Source organism: Micromesistius poutassou (genome assembly GCF_964030765.1).
Source record: "Micromesistius poutassou genome assembly, chromosome: 1".
Classification (NCBI taxonomy): Eukaryota; Metazoa; Chordata; class Actinopteri; order Gadiformes; family Gadidae; genus Micromesistius; species Micromesistius poutassou.
The window spans coordinates 5,723,387-5,745,511 of record NC_140271.1 but is presented as its reverse complement, the minus strand read 5'-3'; the positions used below and the strand labels follow the sequence as shown (position 1 = coordinate 5,745,511).

Sequence of the window (22,125 nt, the reverse complement as noted above, 5' to 3'; positions counted from 1 at the left end):
GGTCACTGGCAGTGCTACTCACACCTGTGAGTCTGTGGCGCCATATCCATCAGAGAACACCGCGGCAGACACGCCCAGAATCACAAACGGTGCTCCATAGCCAATCAGGTACAGCACTAGTGTGGGGAGGCCGTCCCTCTGGATGACCTGGACCTTGGAAAGTCTCCGGACCAGCAGGAAGAGCTGCAGGGCCTCCAGGAGCATCCAGGAGAAACTGGCCAGAATCAGGAAGTGTAGAACGCCGGCCATGACCTTACAAGCCACCTACAGAGACGACCAGGTTCAAGATATTTAACCGACCATCCTCTATGCTCTTCATCCTCCCTACATCCTCATGTGGCCTACCTTCCTATGACCTCATATCCTAGGGCCTACCTTCCTATTACTTTTCCCTTTTTGGCCTAACTGTCTACGGCCTTGCCAGTTGCAATTGGTTACAGAAGTTATAAAGTAGATTTCAATGTCAGCACAAAAGCTGGTAGACCAAGTCTTGACCCAGGCTTGTATTTGTGTCTATGAAACATTTGGTCAGGCCCCTTGTAAAATATAACGCTAATAAGGCAAAACCTCAAAAGATAAGAATGCCCTCCCTCCCATTCAACACTAAGAATGCCCTGCCTCTCATTCAACACTAAGCATGCCCTCCCTCTCATTCAATACTAAGAATGCCCTCCCTCTCATTCAACACTAAGAATGCCCTCCCTCTCATTCAACACTTAGAATTCCCTCCCTCTCATTCAACACTTAGAATGCCCTCCCTCTCATTCAACACTTAGAATGCCCTCCCTCCCATTCAACACTAAGAATGCCCTGCCTCTCATTCAACACTAAGCATGCCCTCCCTCTCATTCAACACTAAGAATGTCCTCCCGGTATCATGAGGCGAGCATATATCCTCACAGGCGGTGGATCTGTTCCCCTACTGTGTGAACAAACACCTTATTGTCGACGTATCGGTCCATCCAGAGCATCAGGAAGTGGGATGAGGCGAGGCTGATGCAGAGGTGCAGACGGGCCGTGTTGTTGATCTTGGCGTTCCAGCTGCACAGGAGGAAGGTCACGATGGCCAGCGCGAAGAAGAACAGGCCGATGGTCACACACACTCTGTTCAGCCACTCCAGGAAGGGGTTCTCTGGAGGAGGCTGGTGAGGAACAAGAAAAGAAAAAGTGAAGCTGGTGAAACTATCGCGAATGGTTTTGTCGATAAAATCGTTACCGCTTGTCATTTGGCCCTAAAACAAAACAAACAAAGTTTGGTCTGGAGGGATCTAAGGGCCAAAGTGAGATTGGTTTGGATTGTTTTGTTAGCAATCATTCACTCCCATGCTGAGTCCCATGCTGCCTAAGCAGCGTAGCCTTGTATGGGAAGGGCATTTTAGAGTTGCCAATATCTAGTCTGACAGAAGAATTTAAGTGTGCTAAGGTTAGACTGGAAATTACTCTTACTCAGTCCAAGGACCAAGTGGTGAGGAGGGTTGCACCCACAGTTAACACAGGGAGGAAATGGAAACCAAAACAAGTGGTTCAGCAAGCTCAATCAGCGCTTAGGCATAGGGATATCATGGGCCATGTTCAGCATGGGCGGGGGGGCTTAGGGTGAGACGCAGGAAAACCCTCGTGGGGTAAGGCTTCTGCAGGAGAAAATAGGAAAATGGTAGTAGAAGAAATGCATAGACAGGAGGAGACTGTAAGATGTACTAAGGCAAGGTTGAGATGTTTGGCAGCGACTGTTGATGATAAACGGAGAGAAGTTAATTCATCAGCCGCTAGTAAAGAGGGTAGGCAAGTTAGCTTTGTACGTCAGGGGGAAAAGGCTAGACCCCTATGAGCTAAGAAGTGGAGGAGCCTGGGAAATGAAGGCAGATCTTAATCAGCAGATTGCTGTACCTCCACTTGTTATCACTAGGCTAAGACCGGATATGCTATTGTGGTCGGACTTGGAGAAGATTGTTTATTTCATTGAACTTACAGTTCCTTGGGAATAGTTGAAGAAGCCAATGAGCTTAAGAAAGCGAAATATGCTGAAATGGCTGGAGAGGCAGCACAACAAGGCTGGAGTACGTGACTAAGTCCTATTGAAATCCCTGTGTGGGCATTCGTGGCTAGATCTGCTACTAGCTTGCTGTCTGAACTGGGCATTTGTGGACAAAGTCTGAGGCAGGCGGTTAGTAACATGTCCTTGGCAGCAGAACAAGAACAAGCAGAACGAGCAAGCAAGGTAAGTAGAAAACATACTTCCTGGGGTGCAAACTAAGGTAAGCCAGCTGACTAATGTGCTAACATGTTTGTTTGGTCAGGGTTAGGGGTAGGGCTAGGGGTACGATGCAGTAAAGAGTATTTGGATGCATTAAATGTGGCAATGTGGGGGCAGCATAGAGGGGGGTGACTCCAGGACGCAGGTTTCATTGTTAAGCCCTCAGGAGGTGTCGTGGGCCTAACTAACGAAAACATTGGTGAAAGAGGGTGCCCAATTGATAACCCCAATGAAATGCTGCATACTGGTCGACCAGCCTCAGGGTGGGCTGCTTGGTACGTACGTCTCCGATCTGCAGGATGAGAGCGAAGGTGGAGAGGTGGGAACAGCTGCAAATGGTGTAGTTCTCATCGGAGTACGCCACCCAACAGCCCTTTACCGACCAGCGACTGGCCACTGCCTCCTCGCCTCCATCCACCTTTGTGGCCGTCTGGTCTTTCCCCTCCCAGTACACACAGGTCACCAGGCCAGCCTCTGCTTTCTGAGAAGGAAAAACCAACGACAAAACAGTAAAGGACACATCAGACAATCGTTGCATGGATGAGGGCTGGATTTATGGATGGATGGGTGAATGAATGGAAGTATCCATACCTCCGTCTGTCATCAGTCCTTCCATCCCTCCACCCATCCTTCTATACCTACTTCCATCTATATCCCATCTATACCTTCTATATGTAACCATCCACAGATGGATGGGTGGAGGTGTGGAAAATGAGTAGATGGATACATGGATGTAGGTATAGATGGATGGGTGGATGAGTTGACGACCATGGCGCATTCTGTCTGACGGTTCACCTTCTTGTGCTGGATGGTGAAGTTGACGGGTTGGGAGAAGTTGGAGTGCTTGGTTTTGGGTAGGAAGGCGGTGATGATGTCAGAGTTCATCTCAGTCTGGTTCTCGGTCTTGAAGAAGCGGGGAATGAGAAGCCTGTCCATGTTGCGAAGGGTGAGGACTGCAGCTGCTGCCGATCCTAAAAGGAAAAAAACATTTTTCTTGGGTCAGATATATTTCATTATATAGTTTCTAAGATATAGTATTTAAAAGGTTTGGCTGTAGTCTACTGCAAATAGGCCATTGAATTCTCTCCATAAATGTGCCAAATACGGATCTTTGCACAAAACATATCATCACAAAATATCTTCACAATCTACGGATGTGTAAACCCTTGGGTGACTTCACAAGATTGTTAACAACAAAGCAAACAGTTTCAATATGTTCTTAAATGTCCCTAACCCTAAGCCTAACCCTAACTTTGGCCCAGCCCAAAGTTTTATGGGAAAAGTTTCAATTGTATTTTTGTACAAAAGTCATGATTCAAGAGTCATGATTCAAGTGATTTTATGTTCTTCACACTTCTTATGTTCATGACTGATGACAACTTTACCCATTATTTTTTTTCCCTACATTTTATTTCCCCACTAGAATGCATTTTGATACAATTTCATGGTCCTCAAATAAGCCAGCTCCACCAAACAAACAAAGATGGCCGCCATGTAAATAAGGTTTATGGGTCACATTCAGTTCTCCCACCCAGCCAGCTGATATCATTATTCCTCACCATTGTTGTCCTGAGCCAGAGCCTCGAGGTTGACCTCCATTCTGATTCCTTTGACCGAAAGGACATTACTCTCTCCATTACTGCTTCCAAGACTGAAGGTCTGTATACTCAAATCTAGAGGGAAAGTTACAGAGACAGTTGTCAATAAACCATCAAGTTGATTGTGATCCAGCAGGCCTTACCATAGTTCCTAGAGCTTCATCCTAGTACCTGGTTCCTACAACCTACAAACTTGGTACTAGTTCTAATGCCTTGGTGGCATGTTTCCTACCTACTATTGCAGTCTGGAGCGTCTTGTTGGTTGCGTTCTGGTTGGGTTCTACCAGGGAAGAAACCAGACCCTCAGAGATGTCCAGGATCACACTGCCTGTGTCTGCGTCACCATCACTGGTCACCGCCGTGGGCGACTCAGAGTTAGCACCTGACACTTCCTGGGGCAGAAGGAAAGCATTGCTATAGTTGGGTCACAACTTATCCAAGGGAATTATAGGATTCAATAGACATAATAGTTTAATGTACCATTGATGCAGAAAAGCCGCTTTTCACCGCCTGAAAAAAAAGCGAAGACAACAAACTGCCAATGTCATTAGCCTGTTGATTTTGTGTAACCCTGTTTTATGTTTCAGACCTCAATAAGGTCATCTGTTTGAGGACCTTTTTTTTTACAACACCCCAGCCCGTGTCTGCCACATTCTAAGTAAATTCCCTGGACATGGTTTTCATGAAAATATATCGCCCTGGAAACATAACCAAGTCATGTTATTTGAATGCAAAGATTAACTCTGCATCGTGATTGGTTGAAATACCTGGGATCCCGTTCTGGGTTTCTGAATCCCGTCACCCAAAACGTCCCTAAAGAACAGACATGTAGGCTGGAGCGTATGAAGAAAAAGACGCCACTGGTCTGTCTTGAGAGACTGTGAACTAACTAACTGTGGATCATACACTGACCGCTTCTGACAGAATGACGCCTGCATTATCCTTCAGCTGTTGGGCGATGTTTCCAAGAAAAGCTCTTTCCTTTGTTTGTCCCTGAAACAGCGACAAACTTTTTCTGTTTCATTTTCATACATTTTTAAGAATAGCTAATTTTTCAATCTTCGTACTGATGCGTCTCCCAAACTATGTATTTCAGTTCTGTTAACAATTTAAAAAATTGTAATAAAAACAGTACTTGCCTCTGGAGGTTCAATCGCATCAAGAATGTCCTGAAGACCTAATCATTGTTAAAGACAAAATCTTACTAATAATTACTATCAATAATAATAATAATAACATTGAACATCCTTAATGTGGTCTAAGCCCATGCATTATCTTACTACAGATGGAATAGGATTTTTTTTAGGAGTTTTGTCATGATTTAATCAGCTTCATGTCTGTCTACATCGTATGTTCTTGGTATGTTTATGTAAATGTTATGATGATTAATCAAGTCCGACCTTCATGTTTGTGACGATGTGATGTAACTCAATGTTAGATTATTACTGCTCTCTTGAGGTTGTTTTCATGCCTGAAGAAGTGCATTCCTAACTACAATAGGTTCAATAAGTCGTTCTGCTCACTTTGGCAGAACGTAACATCCAGTTCCCAGATGACCCCAGTGGTGGGGAAGTAGCCGTCAGGACAGGAGCAGTAGAAGGTCCCTGGTACGTTGGTACACACGGATTTAGTTCCACAAAGATCCACCGTCTCACTGCATTCATCGATGTCTGTGGAGAAGAGGAGGTTGGTCGACCCTGAGCTGCTTTTGAATCAGGGCAGTACAAGCACAACATTGTTGGACACATGAAGCCCTAACCCCAACCACACACCATTGCATGGATTAGCAGAGCTGGCGATCATATCTGAAAGGTCGACGCGGTAACCGTGGTTACAGGTGCAGAAATGGGCCCCGATCGTGTTGTTGCAGACGGCCTCAGGGCCGCAGATGGTGACGTCTTCCACACACTCATCAACATCTGTCCAGAGACATAAAACATATTTACATGACCACATTCATCCTATGCTTTTGTATATTTGGTGATTTGGAAAATGTATCCATCATTGGCAGTTTTGGGTACACCCACTGTATTGGGTAACATAATCCACAGAATTATTAATCAGACAGAATAGTACAATTCTACTGTGGGTGACTTAGAACAAGCAAGTGATTATAAATTGTGTTTAGTTATATAGGTCATAGTTTACTAATTTAATGTTCGGCCTTTGGCTACATTAGCTCCTGCATAGTGTGTGCCTGTGTGTGTGTGTGTGTGTGTGTGTGTGTGTGTGTGTGTGTGTGTGTGTGTGTGTGTGTGTGTGTGTGTGTGTGTGTGTGTGTGTGTGTGTGTGTGTGTGTTATTGCCTATTGACCCCTGTGGTTCTCTCTGTTTCCCGAGTGCCTCAACAGCATCTTTCCAACACGCCGCTTGTGTGTTTAGCTGCAGGCCTCAGCTGCTCTTGTGTGTTCCTAGTGATTGTAAAGTTCTGTTTTTCTTGTGTCTTTGAATTTACATTAAGTAAATCTGCGAGCTTAGCGCTGTGTGTCTGAGTTGCAACCTTGAATCTTCTTTTTCTTGGTGGATCCACAGAGGGAGCAGAGTGTGGGCTGCGTGAGACGCCCTGGGCTGTCTGGGCGGACTGCAGTGAGCATCTGCATGCAACCATTGTTGTTTTTGTTGCAAATTGGGATTGGCTTCTCAATTTGGAGAACAAAATCGAGTCAACAACGAACAAATCAAAGAGCATGCTAAACATATTTGATTCCCTAATGTCAATTGTATGGAATCACTAAATGACCAACTGCCAAATATATTTTATTAGATTATTTATGAGGGTAACCTGATTGGTCAACTAGGCTGTGGTCAAATGAGCAGGAAAGCACACCTAGCCATGCTCAATTTAAAAATGGATCATCACTGTGAATATGACTCTGGGGTTGGGGGAAGCTGCACACCTGTGGTCCATTGAGATACCAGTGGCACAGGTGAAACCAGCCATCTCCACACACACTAAGACAGAGATCTCCTGCATGGCAGCATGGAGCACATGAAGGCCATGTACCATTACCAGCATACAATAAAGCGGCTTTATCAGCCCTGCCCTGTCACCTTGTCTGGAGGAGCCCAGTCAAAGTCACCTAGGAGGAGTGTAGCATGCACATTGGTACAGTGACTATACCTATATGATATGTATTATTTGGTTGCTAACTGTTGGTATAATAATACATCTCAAGAGATGCTTGCTCTGCACCAGCACCTGGTTCCTCGCCCCCTCAGCGTTCTGCTGAAGACGGTAAAGCTCACCTCCTCACGTCTCATTGGCTCATGGTGTTCGGGCGCTAAAGTGAAATTGACATTGACTTGTTGGGGAGCGACTCCACGTCTCTCAGTCTCCCGTTCCCCTTAACATAGCCGCTGGTCATTCAGCAGATGGCGTGACTAGATACCTTCACAGGTGTTGTCCTCATCAGGGGCCGTGGACGGGTCGGTGGCTTCGTATCCCGGCTCACACTGGCAGATATGTTTTCCAGGAACATTGGTGCAGTTGGAACGAGGGCCGCAGACGGTGGAATTGAAACACTCGTCAATATCTAATCAAGGGGGCAATTAGTGGAAAGAAGAAACACATCTTAACAGAACTCAACTCCAACCAAAATCAGTCACAGATACCATGAGGGCCGTGTGTATACCACGGGGATATTGTCCCACTGGGGGTTGGAGCTGGTGTTGGAGTGCTTTCTACAGACCGTGGCATGGTGGAGCTGCAGCAGGCCCAAGCTGATACCCCACATGGCAATCACATTCAACACCTCCTGGGATGTTCTTACAATCTCCCTCACCACAGGGGGATTGGAGACACTCGTCAATGTCTGCGAAGAGAGACCAGGAGACATTTTAGGGAGTGAACATCATAAGAGCAGAGCTTCTAATTTAGTAATATTAAAGTGCAATACTGGCCTGTTCTTTGACTTTTATCTCTGTCTAAAAGCAACCAGAACTAGGAAACTGCTAAATAAAAGGAAAAGCCCTAAAGACATTCGGCCTACATTACTTCATCTTGAGTGTTACTCGTAATGTCTTTATTAAAATACTGGATATACTTTTACTCTCTACATAAGCATTACTATTAATATTAATAGCTCTTCTTGTGTTTTTCATGAAATACCCTTTAAGAATAGGCCTATAATGACCAACGCCGTAAATCGTTATATCATTCAGGTGGCCTTCAATGTGATCTAGGCCTACATGCGGGGTCTGATATGAGCTTGGTTCCAATCTTGAAGTCAGCGCAACAATTGAAACCCACTATGATCTTTATTGTAAAGGGCCGCTGAAGTCCCTATTATGATACCAGAACATCATAAAGCCATAGGACAGAGCGAGGAGGAGGACCTCCCACTACCTTCACAGGAGTGAGTCGTTCCTAGTTTCTCTGCGGGATTAGTGTCGTTGAATCCTGGCAGACAGGTACAGTTGTACGTTCCATTGACGTTGGTGCATATGGAGTGAGGGCCGCAGATATCTTTTTTCTCACACTCATCGATGTCTGCAGACATTCAACAGGCATCGTTTGCACAACTACACACTGAATAATAACCATCATCATTGTCATCATTATTAATAATATGGTATTATTAAGTTCAGATGTCAACCTGCAGTGAATAAGTAAACTAAGATAATATAAGTTAAACAAGCTAAAGTAAAACAAGCTTAATCAAGCTCAGCTAAAACATAATAAACTAAAGTGAAGAGAGACCAATGGAGCTCACCAACACAGCCATAGGAGCCATTAACAGGAAGGTGCTTTGGGGGGATTTCATACCCAGACACACAAACGCAGCCTCCCTCAGGTTTACTGGTACATTCAGCAAGGGGACCACAAGAGTCTGGACCACACTCAGAATGATCTAAATGGTGACAGTACACAGACAGACTTATTGTAGTCATTAAAAAATTTTGTAAATATTTTGTCATTGTACATGGTGAAGGGGAGAAATTGAAACAATAGAAAATTCTATTCTCACAGGTAGCGAAGCCGGTACGCGTTGGCCCAGCAGCAAGCGGTCTGAAGACATGGAAGCCTCCCGGACACATCACCCATTCAACGTAGATTTTGCTATTGTGGCATCCATTGCTGCGTCTGCCTGCTATTCCCCTCGTTGGTGTCAGGGATTCATTGACTGGATAAGTTACCCTCACGTTCCATGGGTATCCGAAGGAACCCGCATGCTGTTCACAAATTTCACTGGCTCTGTCTCCACCAATCCCTGTGAATCTCCACCACTTGTTGACCAACAGTCTGTCATCGCTCGGGTCGCCACGGATGTCAGATTTTTTATAAGCGCGGTTGCGCCATGGATCCGTCAGGTTGGTGTAGCCGTTGCAGGATCCTGAAGGTATGGATGTGATGGCGTCAACAACATGGATCACATTCATGATAGTCACATTAAAATGAATGAGTGAAACAGCCTTACCATTGAGGTATTCACCGTGTGAGAGGATGACAAGAAAACCTGAGCAGAAAATAAAACAGATATGGAGGTGGAATAATCAGCTGATGTTTTGTCATTTGTGAGTTGTCTAATAACCACTAAGAGATTACTAATCTATGTAGTATATGCATGCAAGTGTGTTTTGGTGTGGGTGTGTGTGTGTGTGTGTGTGTGTGTGTGTGTGTGTACGTACGTATGTACTGTATATAGCCTATTTCTGATGCGTTCATGCATTCATGTATATATGGATGGATGCATGTATGAATTCATCAAAACATGCATGCCAGTCTTGACTAACGATAAACCTCAGGAACAACCAACATTATTAATAACTATAATAACTGCTCAGGTTGAATAACTATTTAACAATTGGAAGATCAACTGAACATCAGCTACTGATGTTCAACTAATCTGTCTATGGCTGACACGTTCCCTAGATGAATCAATAATCTGGCTAACACCTTACAATTCAATTATTGTTTTTAATTCTCCAGAGTGTGGTTGAAATGTGAATTTAAAAGTCATAAGAAACACTTACTGAGATGGAACAGTAGGGCCCAGTAGAACATCCTGGCTGCTCCTTGTCCTCTGAATGAACACCAACCCCTCCTGTCCGGTAAATACGTCTAAGGGACTTAGATTAAACAATAACCAAAATGGGTTTTACAAGCCAAAGATTTGAGCCTAATGCAAAAGAATATGCAAATAAACAAATATCAGAAGACGTAGAATCACAGATCCCAGCAGGTGGCCTGGAAGGAGGTCTCGGCATAACCACGTTTGGAGTTTGCATAAGACAATAAGGATACGTGAGCCTCAATGTATGTATGGGCATGCGGGGAATTGACCTCACTAACTGGGGCTGCCGCCAGAGGGGTCAGAGTCTGGGGTCAGAGTCAGGGTTCAGAGTCAGGGTTCAGTGTTAGGGTTGAGTGTCAGGGTTGAGAGTCAGGGTTCAGAGTCAGGGTTCAGAGTCAGGGTTCAGAGTCAGGGTTCAGTGTTAGGGTTGAGTGTCAGGGTTGAGAGTCAGGGTTCAGAGTCAGGGTTCAGAGTCAGGGTTCAGAGTCAGGGTTCAGAGTCAGGGTTCAGAGTCAGGGTTCAACGTTAGGGTTCAGTGTTAGGGTTGAGTGTCAGGGTTGAGAGTCAGGGTTCAGAGTCAGGGTTGAGAGTCAGGGTTGAGAGTCAGGGTTGAGTGTTAGGGTTCAGAGCTGCTTACTGACGATTGGTTATACACAAACCTCTTAACTTGCTTTCTGAATGTGTTTAATTAAGAGTGCGTTTAATTCTGTAATTTAACTTGGCTAATGTCAAGCTCAACTCCAGTAATAATTGAATATACGTCATGCATATTATTCAACAATATTCATATTGTTAATATATTATACAACATCTATATTGCTACTAAAATTCAATCTCGATTTACGTAACGCTGTACTGACTACCGCCCATTGGGCATTCTCGGCTACTGCAACACATTCAAATGACTACCACTGTAACACATAGCAGCCATAACACAAGGCAATATTAACACAAGTGTTGATATTGGAGTTTGGCGTGGACCATGGCCTCTCTACTCTAGTATGAGAGGCTAAAGTGTCCTTGTGAACACACCCCAAAATCTGTAGCTTGGTTGTGTGGAATAAATAAGTCTCTGACATGTTTACTGGGACATTAAATAAAAACATTATGATTCAAACTAGAAAATGCAGGAAACAATTAACAATATAAACATGCACACCATTTAAAATGGTTGGAAACAAATAAAGTGAAGTAAACAAATAGTAAAGTGATCAAGTTTGAATACATTTCAGATAAAATTTTGAATAGCTGAGCTGTTCTGATAGTGTGTGTGTGCGTGTGTGTCTGTGTGTGTGGCTGTTCTGATAGGGTGTGTGCGTGTGTGTCTATGTGTGTGTGATAGTAACCTGGAAAAGTATTTTATTGACCTTATTCCTTCAAATCTAGTTGATCTAAATAAGCTGACAAAATGATGAGGCTTATACCGTTGGACTCCTTTGAGTCTCAGCTTTCATATGGCATATCATATGTTTGTGTAGATAGCATGACATGAGAAATATTGTTTAAGCATTGTTGTTAGCATGTAGCTTCTACTGGGAGTAAACTGCATAAGCACCTAGCCTCTAGCCATATAAACGATTAAGATTGGAAAGGAGTCTCTAAGTGAAAAATTGTGGAAGGAGTAGGGTCCCAAAGTTTGTAGAGAATATTAAAGAAAGAATAACACTGAAGAATGATAGTTGAGCACTGCATGCAGCACTCACCTAATGAACCCCTTCAAATCGAGTAGAATACTCGCTACATGCACAACTCAATTAAATTGTTGTAACTATAATGACACTCAGTCTTGTTCAGTGTGCTGCATGTCATTTTGAAGAAAATAACACATTAAATATGGGCATCTGATACTGCCCTTATTCATTAGGGCTACATGTCATTATTCTGGATTACTGCTTACCTACATTGGTGATATTACTGATTTAAGAGTTCCTTTTTGAAACATTAACTACTATAAAGTTGGAGATGATGGGTTGATCAACAGCAACAGCGACTTTTCAAATAGAACAGAACATTCTGATGATATTGATCTGTTTGTCTCAAGGTTAAAAGAGTTTCATCCCCTTTATAAAAAAGAAATCCATGACTTAACCTTCTTTCGAGTGATGCAAGAAGTTTTTACAAGACAAATTTTAGGCCGTGGTGAAAATAACCCATGCTTTCATTTACATTGAATATATTTACATCACATTAGTAGACAGAAATCCTGATGGACTTGAAAACATGCAAACACTACAAATCAAACCCTCTCCCAATCCCAAATAGCAAACAGCTAGTTCTAAATGGCAGGCTCTAAAGCTTTTCCTGCAGAGTTTAAAGTGCACCCTCAAACTGATTTTCTAATGTAACCTGAGTCGGCTACATATGGAAAAATAATGATACAATAATCTGATTCCAGTGGTTGCAATATTGTGATATAGCCTACGAATATTCAACAGGGCCTCTGGGCCGGGTAGGGTTGCCAACCGTCCCGTAAAATACGGGATCGTTCCGTATTTGGCAACTAAAAAACCTGTCCCGTAATTAACTGATACGGGACGCACTTTGTTCCGTATTTTGGGGTCGTGGAAGAATGACAGCTCGTTATGGTGATTCTCAGTCACTCGCTCACTTGCGGACTGCGTGCGCACCTCCCACGGCCCCACACACAAGCAATAAGAAGCAGACATAGCCACATTTCCCGCCATTTTGAATTTATTTAAAAACAGTAAATTCCCCAAGGATCCCAGGTTTTTCGACTTTGACAAAAATCCTTTGCCACATATCATTATCTTCAATTTGACATAAGGATTAGTCTGTACACTAAAGTAGCAAGTACCCATGAGCCATTGAGTTCGAAAAGGGGTGTGGTTTTTACCAAAAAATTGGTAAATTGCACATATCTACATGAATTGGACTCCTATGATCTTGGACCCCTTTACTAAAGTTGTTCAGAATCAAATTCTGAACAAGATAAAGTAAAAAAAATGTATAATGGGGCGTGGCTTCAAAATGGGCGTGGCCTGTTACTAAAATAGCCACAGTTCATAGACGCAATGTTTGATTTGAGCGGGACCAACTCAGTGGCCTTTGGGGACCAAAGTTCTAACTGCTCAAGTAAAATTAAGTCGATTGGAAAAACAACATGGCCGCCAGAGCCTCAAAATCACTCTGCGGAGACCGTAATAGTTATGAATATGAAATTCACAGGACACGTGTAGACTGTTGCCTGTAGCTCACATACAAAAGATCGTGGTTGTCATGTGTGTAGCGCCCCCTACAGGATCTTTAAAAAGCAGCCCCTGCGCCACGTTTCACCAATATGTATGAAACTCGGTAGGCACGTACAACATCACAATACCTACAGAAAAGCCTCTTGGATCCATGCCCCAAAACCCACCGGAAGTCGGCTGTTTTCTTTTTAAATTTGCACAAACCACCCAATCAGAAACTAGCCCTGATATCTTCTCAAACCTTCACCCATATTTAATCAAACCTATTCGATCTAGTGTGTTATAATAGGAATATGGGACAGGACCACCGGGATCGTACAGAGACAGGCGTGTCTTTCAAACGTGTAACAAACCCGGGTACTGTCTGTGTGTCTGACCTACTGACCCTAAGAGATTCCAGAATCCACCCGACTCTGAATCGGTCGAGATGGGCCTTACACCAACGGTGTCGTGTGGCCCCAGCTCCTAATCCCAGGGTGAATGTTCACCACCGTCTTTCTTTTTCTCAGTCTGAAGTACGCACAGCCCAGCATCACAAACGGGTAAGGCTGCGTCCCCATTATGGATGTCAAGTGTGTGTATGTCAAATAGTGCATCTATCTCTGTTGTATGCGGGGAGTGGGTTAACCTAGTGATTGTAAGTGCTTGGCACTTGGTTCTATGAACATCCTCACTGTACCGACAGCGAAATATTGTTGTTTCACTTTCTTCTGACGAATGTACTTGTTGTAAGTGGCTCTGGATCAGAGCGTCTGCTAAATGCCCTGGGTCTAAGTGTGCATGTGTCAGCCGCCAGGACATCGTGGCCGTCACCCCCTGGCTGGCCCCCATCATCTGGGAGGGGACCTTCAACCCCCGTCTGATGGACAGCATCTACAAGCCCCAGAACCTCACCATCTCCGCCACCGTGTTCGCTGTCGGAATGTAGGACCTCGTGTTCTTTGGCCGGGCATTTAAGACCCTTCAGATTTACTTTTTCAGACCCATCCCATAATGGCCGCTTGTTGCTGACAGGTATGTTCGCTTCCTACGAGACTTCCTCCTGACAGAAGAGCAGCACTTCTTTGTTGGGTACAGGGTGGATTACTACGTGTTCACCGATAGGCCAGAGGAGATCCCTTACGTCCACATGGCCAAAAACAGAAAGGTAGTTCAAGTTATATTAACCTGTGCCCTAACCCTACCATACTGACATTAAACTACCCATCACTAAGGCTACATACTGACATTAAACTACCTTCAATAAGGCTGCATACTGACAATAAATTACCCAATGCTAAGGTTACATGCTGACATTAAACTACCTTCAATAAGGCCGCATACTGACTATATACTACCATCATTTGGCAACATACTGACTATATACTACCATCAATAAGGTTCCTTTAAAAGTGGCTAGGAATGTGTGTCTGTGTGGAATAAATGTTGAAGAAGGTACGAAGACTTCCATAGCCACAGCAGACACATCAACTCGTTGTTTTGTTCCCACCAGCTGACGGTGTCGGTGCCATCGTCCCAGCGCTGGCAGGAGATCTCCGCCAGTCGCATGGAACTGATCCAGACCCTGATAGAGGAAAGGCTCCGTAACCACGTGGACTACATCTTCTGCCTCGATGTGGACTCCAAGTTCCACGGGCACTGGGGTGCAGAGACACTGGGCCATCTGGTGGCTGTGATTCATCCAGGTATGACTACAGTCCAACGTACCTCATGGAAGTGTGTGGTACGTATTCACCTTAATGATTGACATTGTGTGCCAGGGTACTAGAGCGGGGCCCGCCGTCGGTTCACCTACGAGCGGCGGCCTGCCTCCCGGGCCTTCATGGCCCACGGCGAGGGGGACTTCTACTACTGCGGGGGGGCGTTCGGAGGCAGCCTCAAGGGGGTCCACTCCCTGGCCTCCACCTGCCGGGACAACTACGAGGCCGACGCCGTGCTGGGCCTGGAGGCTGCCTGGCAGGAGGAGAGCCACCTCAACAGGTAGAGAACCACCACCACAGGAACCCCCTAGAACCCAGGAGAGCCACCTCAACAGGTAGAGAACCGCCGCCCCTAGAACCCAGGAGAGCCTCCTCAACAGGTAGAGAACCACCGCCCCTAGTACCCAGTCTAACGAACAGAAACCAGTACAACTGAGTAGAACTGTGTCTGAAAACTGGAGCTTGTTTGACCCTGTCTGACAAAGAGAACAATGGCAGAATAGAACTGGGTCTCAAAAGAGGGACTCGCTAGAACCCGGTCTAACCGACAGAACCCAATTTAACTGACTAGAATCAGCGGCGGTTTTAGCTACGGGCGATACGGGCAGGGGGGGGCGGCACGAGCAAACGAAAAAAAAAGATCTGCGCATTTTCTATTATCGTATCATACTCCCTCCCCCCGTCAACAATTCCGTCAGACCGCGATCGCCCCCCCCCCCCCCCCCCCCCCGTCAACAACTCCGTTAGACCGCGATCAACAACGTCAACAACTTTCCGGGGGCGGGGGGCGCACGGAGGGGGTCTCGCCCGGGGCGCAATTCAATGTAGAACCGCTACTGACTAGAATTGTGTCTGAAAAACAGGAACATTTTAGAACTTGCTTAAAAAATAAAAAAAATTCCATATGTAACCGTTTCAATGTAACTAGAACTGTTCCAAGCCTCCAACAGCGTCCAACCAACTCCAACCCAGGAGAACCAGTGTTTCTTCCATAGACCCTGGTCCCTCACCCCTCACCCCTCACCCTGGTCCTGGTCCGGGGCTCCCTCACCCCTCACCCCTCACCCTGACCCTGGTCCTGGGCTCCCTCACCCCTCACCACTCACCCTGACCCTGGTCCCTCACCCCTCACCCTGGTCCTGTGTTCCAGGTACATGTGGATCAACAAGCCCACCAAGGTCCTGTCCTCAGAGTACTTGCGGCAGGACTTCAAACAGAGGCAGCCTGAACTCCGGATCATACGGTTCTCGGGCGTGAAGAAGAACTACTCAGAGATCCGACCCAACGTGTGAGGGCCCCCAGCGCCAACCCGGGGCCCGCAGGGACGGGGTCATTGTTCTGTTGTTGTTAGTGTTATTTATGTAAGATATCCTTTCATAATATGTTACGGTATGTTGTAAATCAGGGGTGGCTGTCCCACTCTGATGCATTTTAAGTCATCCTGGAAATATGAGGGAAAGTTCAACTATAACACTGCGTCATGACACTGGAATACTATGATAGGTTGTGTCAACATCGTGGATGTGTCCAAAAATCTGACGTCTTCTTCTCTTTGAATCATGTTTTTGAAATGGTACAACTTGAAATACCCCTTTTAAACTCCCAAAGAGGTGAATTTAAAACAAATCAATCCAAATGACCTTGTTTTCAAAGTATAATATTTCAATGTCATGAATTCAAAAGTAAATGATAATAAGGATCAAATGTGTGTCTGATGTTGAATAATGACAGAGGTTTGTATTGAGTTAACATCATTTTATTAAAATGCAACAGAAGTGGCTATCATCATTGTTTATCATCGTAATCAAGTAATTGTCATTCCACCTGCCCCACCAACCCACCACCCCCTCTCATCTGAATTCCTCCTAGTCTTCGTCTTCATGTCTAAATGTCTGGCCATGTCTCATGTACCTCAGTGGCTGCAAGGGGCCTGTCTGGCACTTAGCAACGTGCAAACTGTACCCCCAACTCTTCAACTTCATTTAAAAAAAACTTCAGAGTACACGTCCCACGGCGTAGCAGCTGCACGGCGGTCATGAAGCCCAGCCGTCCTGGGGTCTAGTGTGTCTCCAGTGCCGCTGAGCTCTCCACCCCCGCCGCCATCACCGCGAAGAAGAGGTTAGGGAAGAAGGAGCGGGCGCAGATGGCGACCTTGGGGAGGGACGGGGCGATGACCACCTCCTTCCTCTTGTCGTTCACCGTCCTCACAATCTCCCGGACCGCCTCGCCGGGCGTGACCCCCAGAGGCGTCTGGCTGTACAGAACTGTACGAGGTCAAAGGTCACATGAGTAGGGCTCCCCGGATGAACCTTGGTGTCACAGCGGTACCATAACATGCTGCTGAATCAGGGCTATTTCACTTATTAATACATTCTTCTTTTTAATATTTAATGAAAGACTAAAATAAACTCTCTTGAAAATCAGCAAATGGACGGCACATGACCAGAAGGGCTTGGCGCTGATTGGCTGCTAATACTCACATGACCAGAAGGGCTTGGCGCTGATTGGCTGCTGGGCGCTGGCACTGCAGATGAAGGTGTGGCTCAGAGTGCTGACGGAGATGCCGTACTCCTGGACCTCGGGCCGCAGACAGTCGAAGAAGGCCTGCACCGCGTGCTTCGAGGCTGCGTCTGGAACACAAATTATACTGGATGAGCGAAGAGCAGGCCAGATTATACTGGATCACAGAAGATTAGATTAGCATCACAGCCTGCCTATTTATTAGGAAAGATAGTATCAGCATCACAGCCTGACTACCCACCAGATTATACTGGATTAGAGAAGATTAGATCTACTCTCCAGCAGTCTAAGAGTAGACCACATTATACTGGATTAGAGAAGATTAGATCTTATTAGATCTCGTTAAATGTTCTGTTTTATCAGATCTGATGATGTTGGATCAAGATCACATCTGTCCTGACATTCTCCCAGATACGATTAGTGGTATATCAGTTTCCATTGGTCTACATTTGTATTTGTAAACAAAAAAATGGCAGTACTTCTCTAAACTTCTTTAGTGTGTCTCCATTCTGAGAGTGGCCGGTCGAGGCCCGGTCAGAGGCCTGGTCAGAGGCCCAGTCAGAGGCCTGGTCAGAGGCCCGGTCAGAGGCCGGTCAGAGGCCTGGTCAGAGGCCTGGTCAGAGGCCCGGTCAGAGGCCCGGTCGAGGCCCGGTCAGAGGCCCGGTCAGAGGCCCGGTCGAGGCCCGGACGAGGCCTGGTCAGAGGCCGGTAGAGGCCTGGTCAGAGGCTCAGTCAGAGGCCGGTAGAGGCCTGGTCAGAGGCCCGGTCAGAGGCCTGGTCGAGGCCCGGTCAGAGGCCCGGTAGAGGCCTGGTCAGAGGCCCGGTAGAGGCCCGGTCAGAGGCCTGGTCAGAGGTCGAGTGTCACTCACAGGTGGTCCTGAAGGGGACGGCCAGCCGCCCCTGGATGCTGTTGACCAGCAGCAGGTGGCCGGTCCTCCTGGAGATCATGGAGGGAAGGACGCCTGTGGACCAATAGAGCACAAGGAGAACCAGAGAAGACCAGTAGGAAACCAGGAGAACCAGAGGAGACCCAATAGGAAACCAGGAGAACAAAGGTATGAAGTTCAAGCACAATACTGCAACTAAAACAGTTCAAAGCACTAGACTGACCTCACTTCCTGTATTTTGTTTTTGAATCAATCCCTATTATGAGTCACATCATGATAGCTATGTCAGCTACATATTATCCTAGCTGACATTAAGCTAATGGTATTTTACTTATTATATAATATAAGAACATAGAGTCCAGGGGTCTGTGCTGCTGACCTTTGGCCAGGGTCACGGGTCTGAAGTAGTTGTGATTCTAATATATATTTAATATATAATATAAGAGTATGTTGTGCTGTGACGCTGACCTTTGGCCAGGGTGACCGGTCCGAAGTAGTTGTTGTCCATGAGCAGCCGCTCGGTCTCCAGGGAGACGCCGGTTGCCGGCGCCCGCACCTTCAGGCTGGAGTTGAGGATCAGGAGGTCCAGGCTGCCGTAGCACTCCATCACCTCGCTCACCACCTCCGGCATGCTGCCCATGTCCCCGAAGTCCAGCAGCACCAGCTTGGGCAGGAAGGTCTGTAGTGGAGGGTGGGGGGGGAGGTCAGTCAATCAATCAATTAATCAAGTAACCAATCAATTAATCAATCCATAAATCAATCAATTAACTCATCAAGTAATCATTAATCAACCAATAAATCCATCAATCCATCAATCCATCAAAAAATCTATGAACCCATCAATCAATCAATGAACCCTTAATCATTCATTAATTAACCATTAATTAACCAATTCAATCCATCACTCTTACTAACGAGGAGGTAATCCACCTGCTCGTTAGTAGCTCACGTACCAAGGTGGGGTCTGAGGAGGTGGACAGCTCATCGGCCAGGACCTCTAGCTGCTCCCAGCTCTTCCCACAGAGGATCAGCCGCGCTCCTCCTCGGTGGAACACGCCGGCACATTCTGCAGAGCAGGAGGAGCAGAGAGGTGAGGAGCTGGAGCCACAAGGCCGTCTCTGGACTAGGAGTGTAAATATTAATCCATTTGTATCGATTAATCGATCATACAGCCGACGATTCGATGCATTGATTTGTCCGCATGAGATTATTAAAAATATATATATTTGTTTTTTTTACAGTGAATAGGCTAATTGCCGTACTAGACCTGCACAGTAAGCACTAACGTGTGTATAGAATACTGTTTCTATATTCTTTCATTTTTGTTTATTTATTTGATAGATATTATATTGATAGATAATGTAAAAAATATTGAGTATCGAATCGTATTGATAAAAATTTTATCGTGGGTAATTGAAAATAAAAGTAAAAGTATTGAAAATAATCGAATGGTTGGCTTAAGAAATCGATATTGTATCAAATCGTCATGAAGGCTCCGATGTACAGCCCTACTCCGCACGCCTGCTTCACTGGACGGCCGTCGGGGCGTCCTCACCTCTCCCCAGGCTGGACAGAGCGTCGGAGATCACCACCACCTTGTTCCTCACCGAGGTCTGGGAGAACAGGTGGACCACCAGCCCATAGAGGTAGACCAGCCCCGCCAGGACCACCAGCCCACAGGGGACCACCAGGATCACCGAGGTCAGCAGCGGGTCCATCTCTGGGGCTTGTCCTGGAGATAGTAGAGAGTCATGTTGAGGCCGGACTGTTGAGGTATTCTCACCTGGATTGGTCAAATGAGGTCGAATGGACTTCAAGGACGATGATAAAAGCTTAATTAGGTCAAGACTATGTATGTAAAAATAGTATTATTATAATACGATAAGCAGAAATCTAAATGGAGAATGTTTTGTTTCAGAATGAAAAGGGATTTCTGGTGTCTCTGGAGTCTATAGACATTTCACACCCACCATTAAAACCCTTTTATAAATATAGATTGATTCTGACAATTATGAAACGAAAGCAAAGGAGAGCATATTTTTCACAAGCAAAACTGAAAAAAACTGAAAAAAAACTGTCACGTTTTAGCCTCAAGAAAAGTCATTTTTAACAGTTAAAATAGCTAAGTTGTAAACATATCTGCAGTAGAAAAATGTGCAGGGCCTCTTCAAGAGGCTGGGTTTACAGGCTGATTGGATGTGTTGAGCTGACATTCCGGTTATCTTAACCTGAGGCAGTTGGTAGGTCTTTCCTCATGTTGCTCATGTGGAATTTCAACTCCAGGTTTTATGCACCTCCATGGACAAAGTTGTGAACTCCCACAAGCAGCCACTAGAGGGAGCCGGGCGGTGCCATGCATCGCGGTAACATGACACTTCTCCCCCAACTAGAGACTGTAGGCAATCTCCCATGTTTCTTTGATAAAAATGGGTGGAAAAACACTGCGATTTGATCATTTTGTGATACTGTCAAAGTCATCTCATTTTTATCAATGATCAGAATATTAGAATAGAAATTACTCAATTCACTTGGGTTAAAAGTGTGTGAAAGCTCTTTATAATTCAATCCTCAAAATACATTGGCCATTTTGGTGAAAGGATGGAGCATAAACTGGACTGCACCGGCTATATGAGGCGCATTCAACAGAGGGTTAAGCTTCTTGGGAAACTTAGTATAACGCCACGATGTGTGGCGCATTTCATAAAATATCGCTTATTAAGACGCTCCTACACAATGACTGAACCAAAAAGCATCACAAACGGGGCATAGCCATGTGGACTCCGAACCTCCCTCCTACATCTGTAACCCAAAACATGTTTTTAAACCAAAAGCCCAACATGTGCACGCTTGAGCCTATTGTCCATTCTGGGCTACTGTAGAAACAGGGTGGTGCAACATGGCTTAAATACTTAATTATATTATATACAGTTAATTGCCTCGCTGCGCGTGAGGGCAGTTAATTGCAGGTGTGAGGGCAGTTAATTGGCTCCAATTAATTAGCTCCACGTGTGTGAGGGCAGTTAATTGACTCCAGGTGTGTGAGGGGAGTTAATTGGCTCCATTTAATTGACGCCAGCGGGGGAGCATGAAGGGACTTGCTCCCGGAGTGTGAGTTCTCCAGCAGCATGCTGTACAGCCAACCCTCCACAGGGACTTTGTTTGCTCTCCTGTGTTACATTGTTGTGAACACTGTAGTTGTAACTCTACAAAGAGGGTCAATGCTCAATGCGCAGCTCAAACCATCGTCCTCTGTGGTATGCCCTGACGCAGAAACACACACACCCATCAACACGCAGTTTCAGGCCTGTCCCAATAGAGGCTCTTTGTTAATTCGCTTTGGACGAACTGTGCTCCCAGTAAAGGACATCTAAATATACCGCTGCCTCGGCCAAAGCAGGCGAAGGCTTATCTTCTGCAACAGCTAAATGTCACATTCACCATTTCTTTCAAACATATTCAAAGAGCTGGACAGACACCAACACAGCATGGATCAAAGAATACATCTGTAATTTAAAGAACCTGTAGGCCTTGTATCAACCAATAAGTCGCCATCATAGCACAGCGCTTCACCCTGAAATATCCACTAGAAACCTAAAATAACCAATGAACAAGTAAATAGATGAATGGTTTGAGGTAGTATTTATACCGATATCGCCCCGCAAACAGAGCACTCCTCCTGACAGTAAATCGTGTTGTGGTGCAGTCATCAACTTACAGCGTGTTGGTAGTAGGGAGGCGGGAGTAGATCTACTGCTACAGACACGGTTCACTGAAGCCTCTGACACGCAGCCACTCCAGCAGGGAACACACGGCTGGTCTGAGGTCTGGTCTGGGGTCTGATCTGGGGTCTGCTCTGAGGTTTGATCTGGGGTTTGGTCTGCTCTGGGGTCTGGTTGGGTCTGCTCTGGGGTCTGGTTGGGTCTGCTCTGGGGTCTGCCTGCTGC

General features: G+C 45.6%; 3 protein-coding genes across 3 annotated transcripts in view; 1 reads left to right on the top strand and 2 right to left on the bottom strand.

The window, feature by feature from the left end:
• The window catches only part of LOC311382361 (adhesion G protein-coupled receptor E3-like), a gene marked incomplete at both ends in the record, with an annotated part of 145,202 nt that extends 135,972 nt beyond the window's left edge, over positions 1-9,230 (bottom strand). The window contains 13 exons of the mRNA XM_084488512.1: positions 23-264; positions 939-1,142; positions 2,538-2,735; positions 3,050-3,225; positions 3,814-3,927; positions 4,085-4,244; positions 5,392-5,456; positions 5,625-5,771; positions 7,241-7,384; positions 7,634-7,663; positions 8,197-8,340; positions 8,617-8,701; positions 8,988-9,230. Of these exons, the coding sequence (XP_084344638.1) occupies positions 23-264; positions 939-1,142; positions 2,538-2,735; positions 3,050-3,225; positions 3,814-3,927; positions 4,085-4,244; positions 5,392-5,456; positions 5,625-5,771; positions 7,241-7,384; positions 7,634-7,663; positions 8,197-8,340; positions 8,617-8,701; positions 8,988-9,230 (1,952 nt within the window). The remainder of the gene's footprint in view (positions 1-22; positions 265-938; positions 1,143-2,537; positions 2,736-3,049; positions 3,226-3,813; positions 3,928-4,084; positions 4,245-5,391; positions 5,457-5,624; positions 5,772-7,240; positions 7,385-7,633; positions 7,664-8,196; positions 8,341-8,616; positions 8,702-8,987) is intronic.
• Positions 9,231-13,554: 4,324 nt separating this feature from the next.
• On the top strand, positions 13,555-16,066 carry LOC311382345 (globoside alpha-1,3-N-acetylgalactosaminyltransferase 1-like; the record flags this gene model as incomplete). Its single annotated transcript, XM_084488511.1, is given in 7 exon segments — positions 13,555-13,616; positions 13,864-13,998; positions 14,089-14,221; positions 14,567-14,759; positions 14,835-14,839; positions 14,843-15,054; positions 15,925-16,066. Coding segments are annotated over 7 exon segments (882 nt in total).
• A 492-nt stretch (positions 16,067-16,558) lies between these two features.
• Positions 16,559-22,080, bottom strand: LOC311337944 (dehydrogenase/reductase SDR family member 7C-B-like). Its single transcript, XM_084463421.1, has 7 exons — positions 21,897-22,080; positions 19,737-19,913; positions 19,135-19,247; positions 18,650-18,860; positions 18,164-18,256; positions 17,255-17,404; positions 16,559-17,038 (listed from the first exon to the last, which is right to left on the bottom strand). Exons 2-7 carry the CDS (start codon positions 19,897-19,899, stop codon positions 16,833-16,835), a joined length of 936 nt encoding a protein of 311 aa, XP_084319547.1. The 5' UTR covers positions 19,900-19,913; positions 21,897-22,080; the 3' UTR covers positions 16,559-16,832.
• Positions 22,081-22,125: the final 45 nt, after the last annotated feature.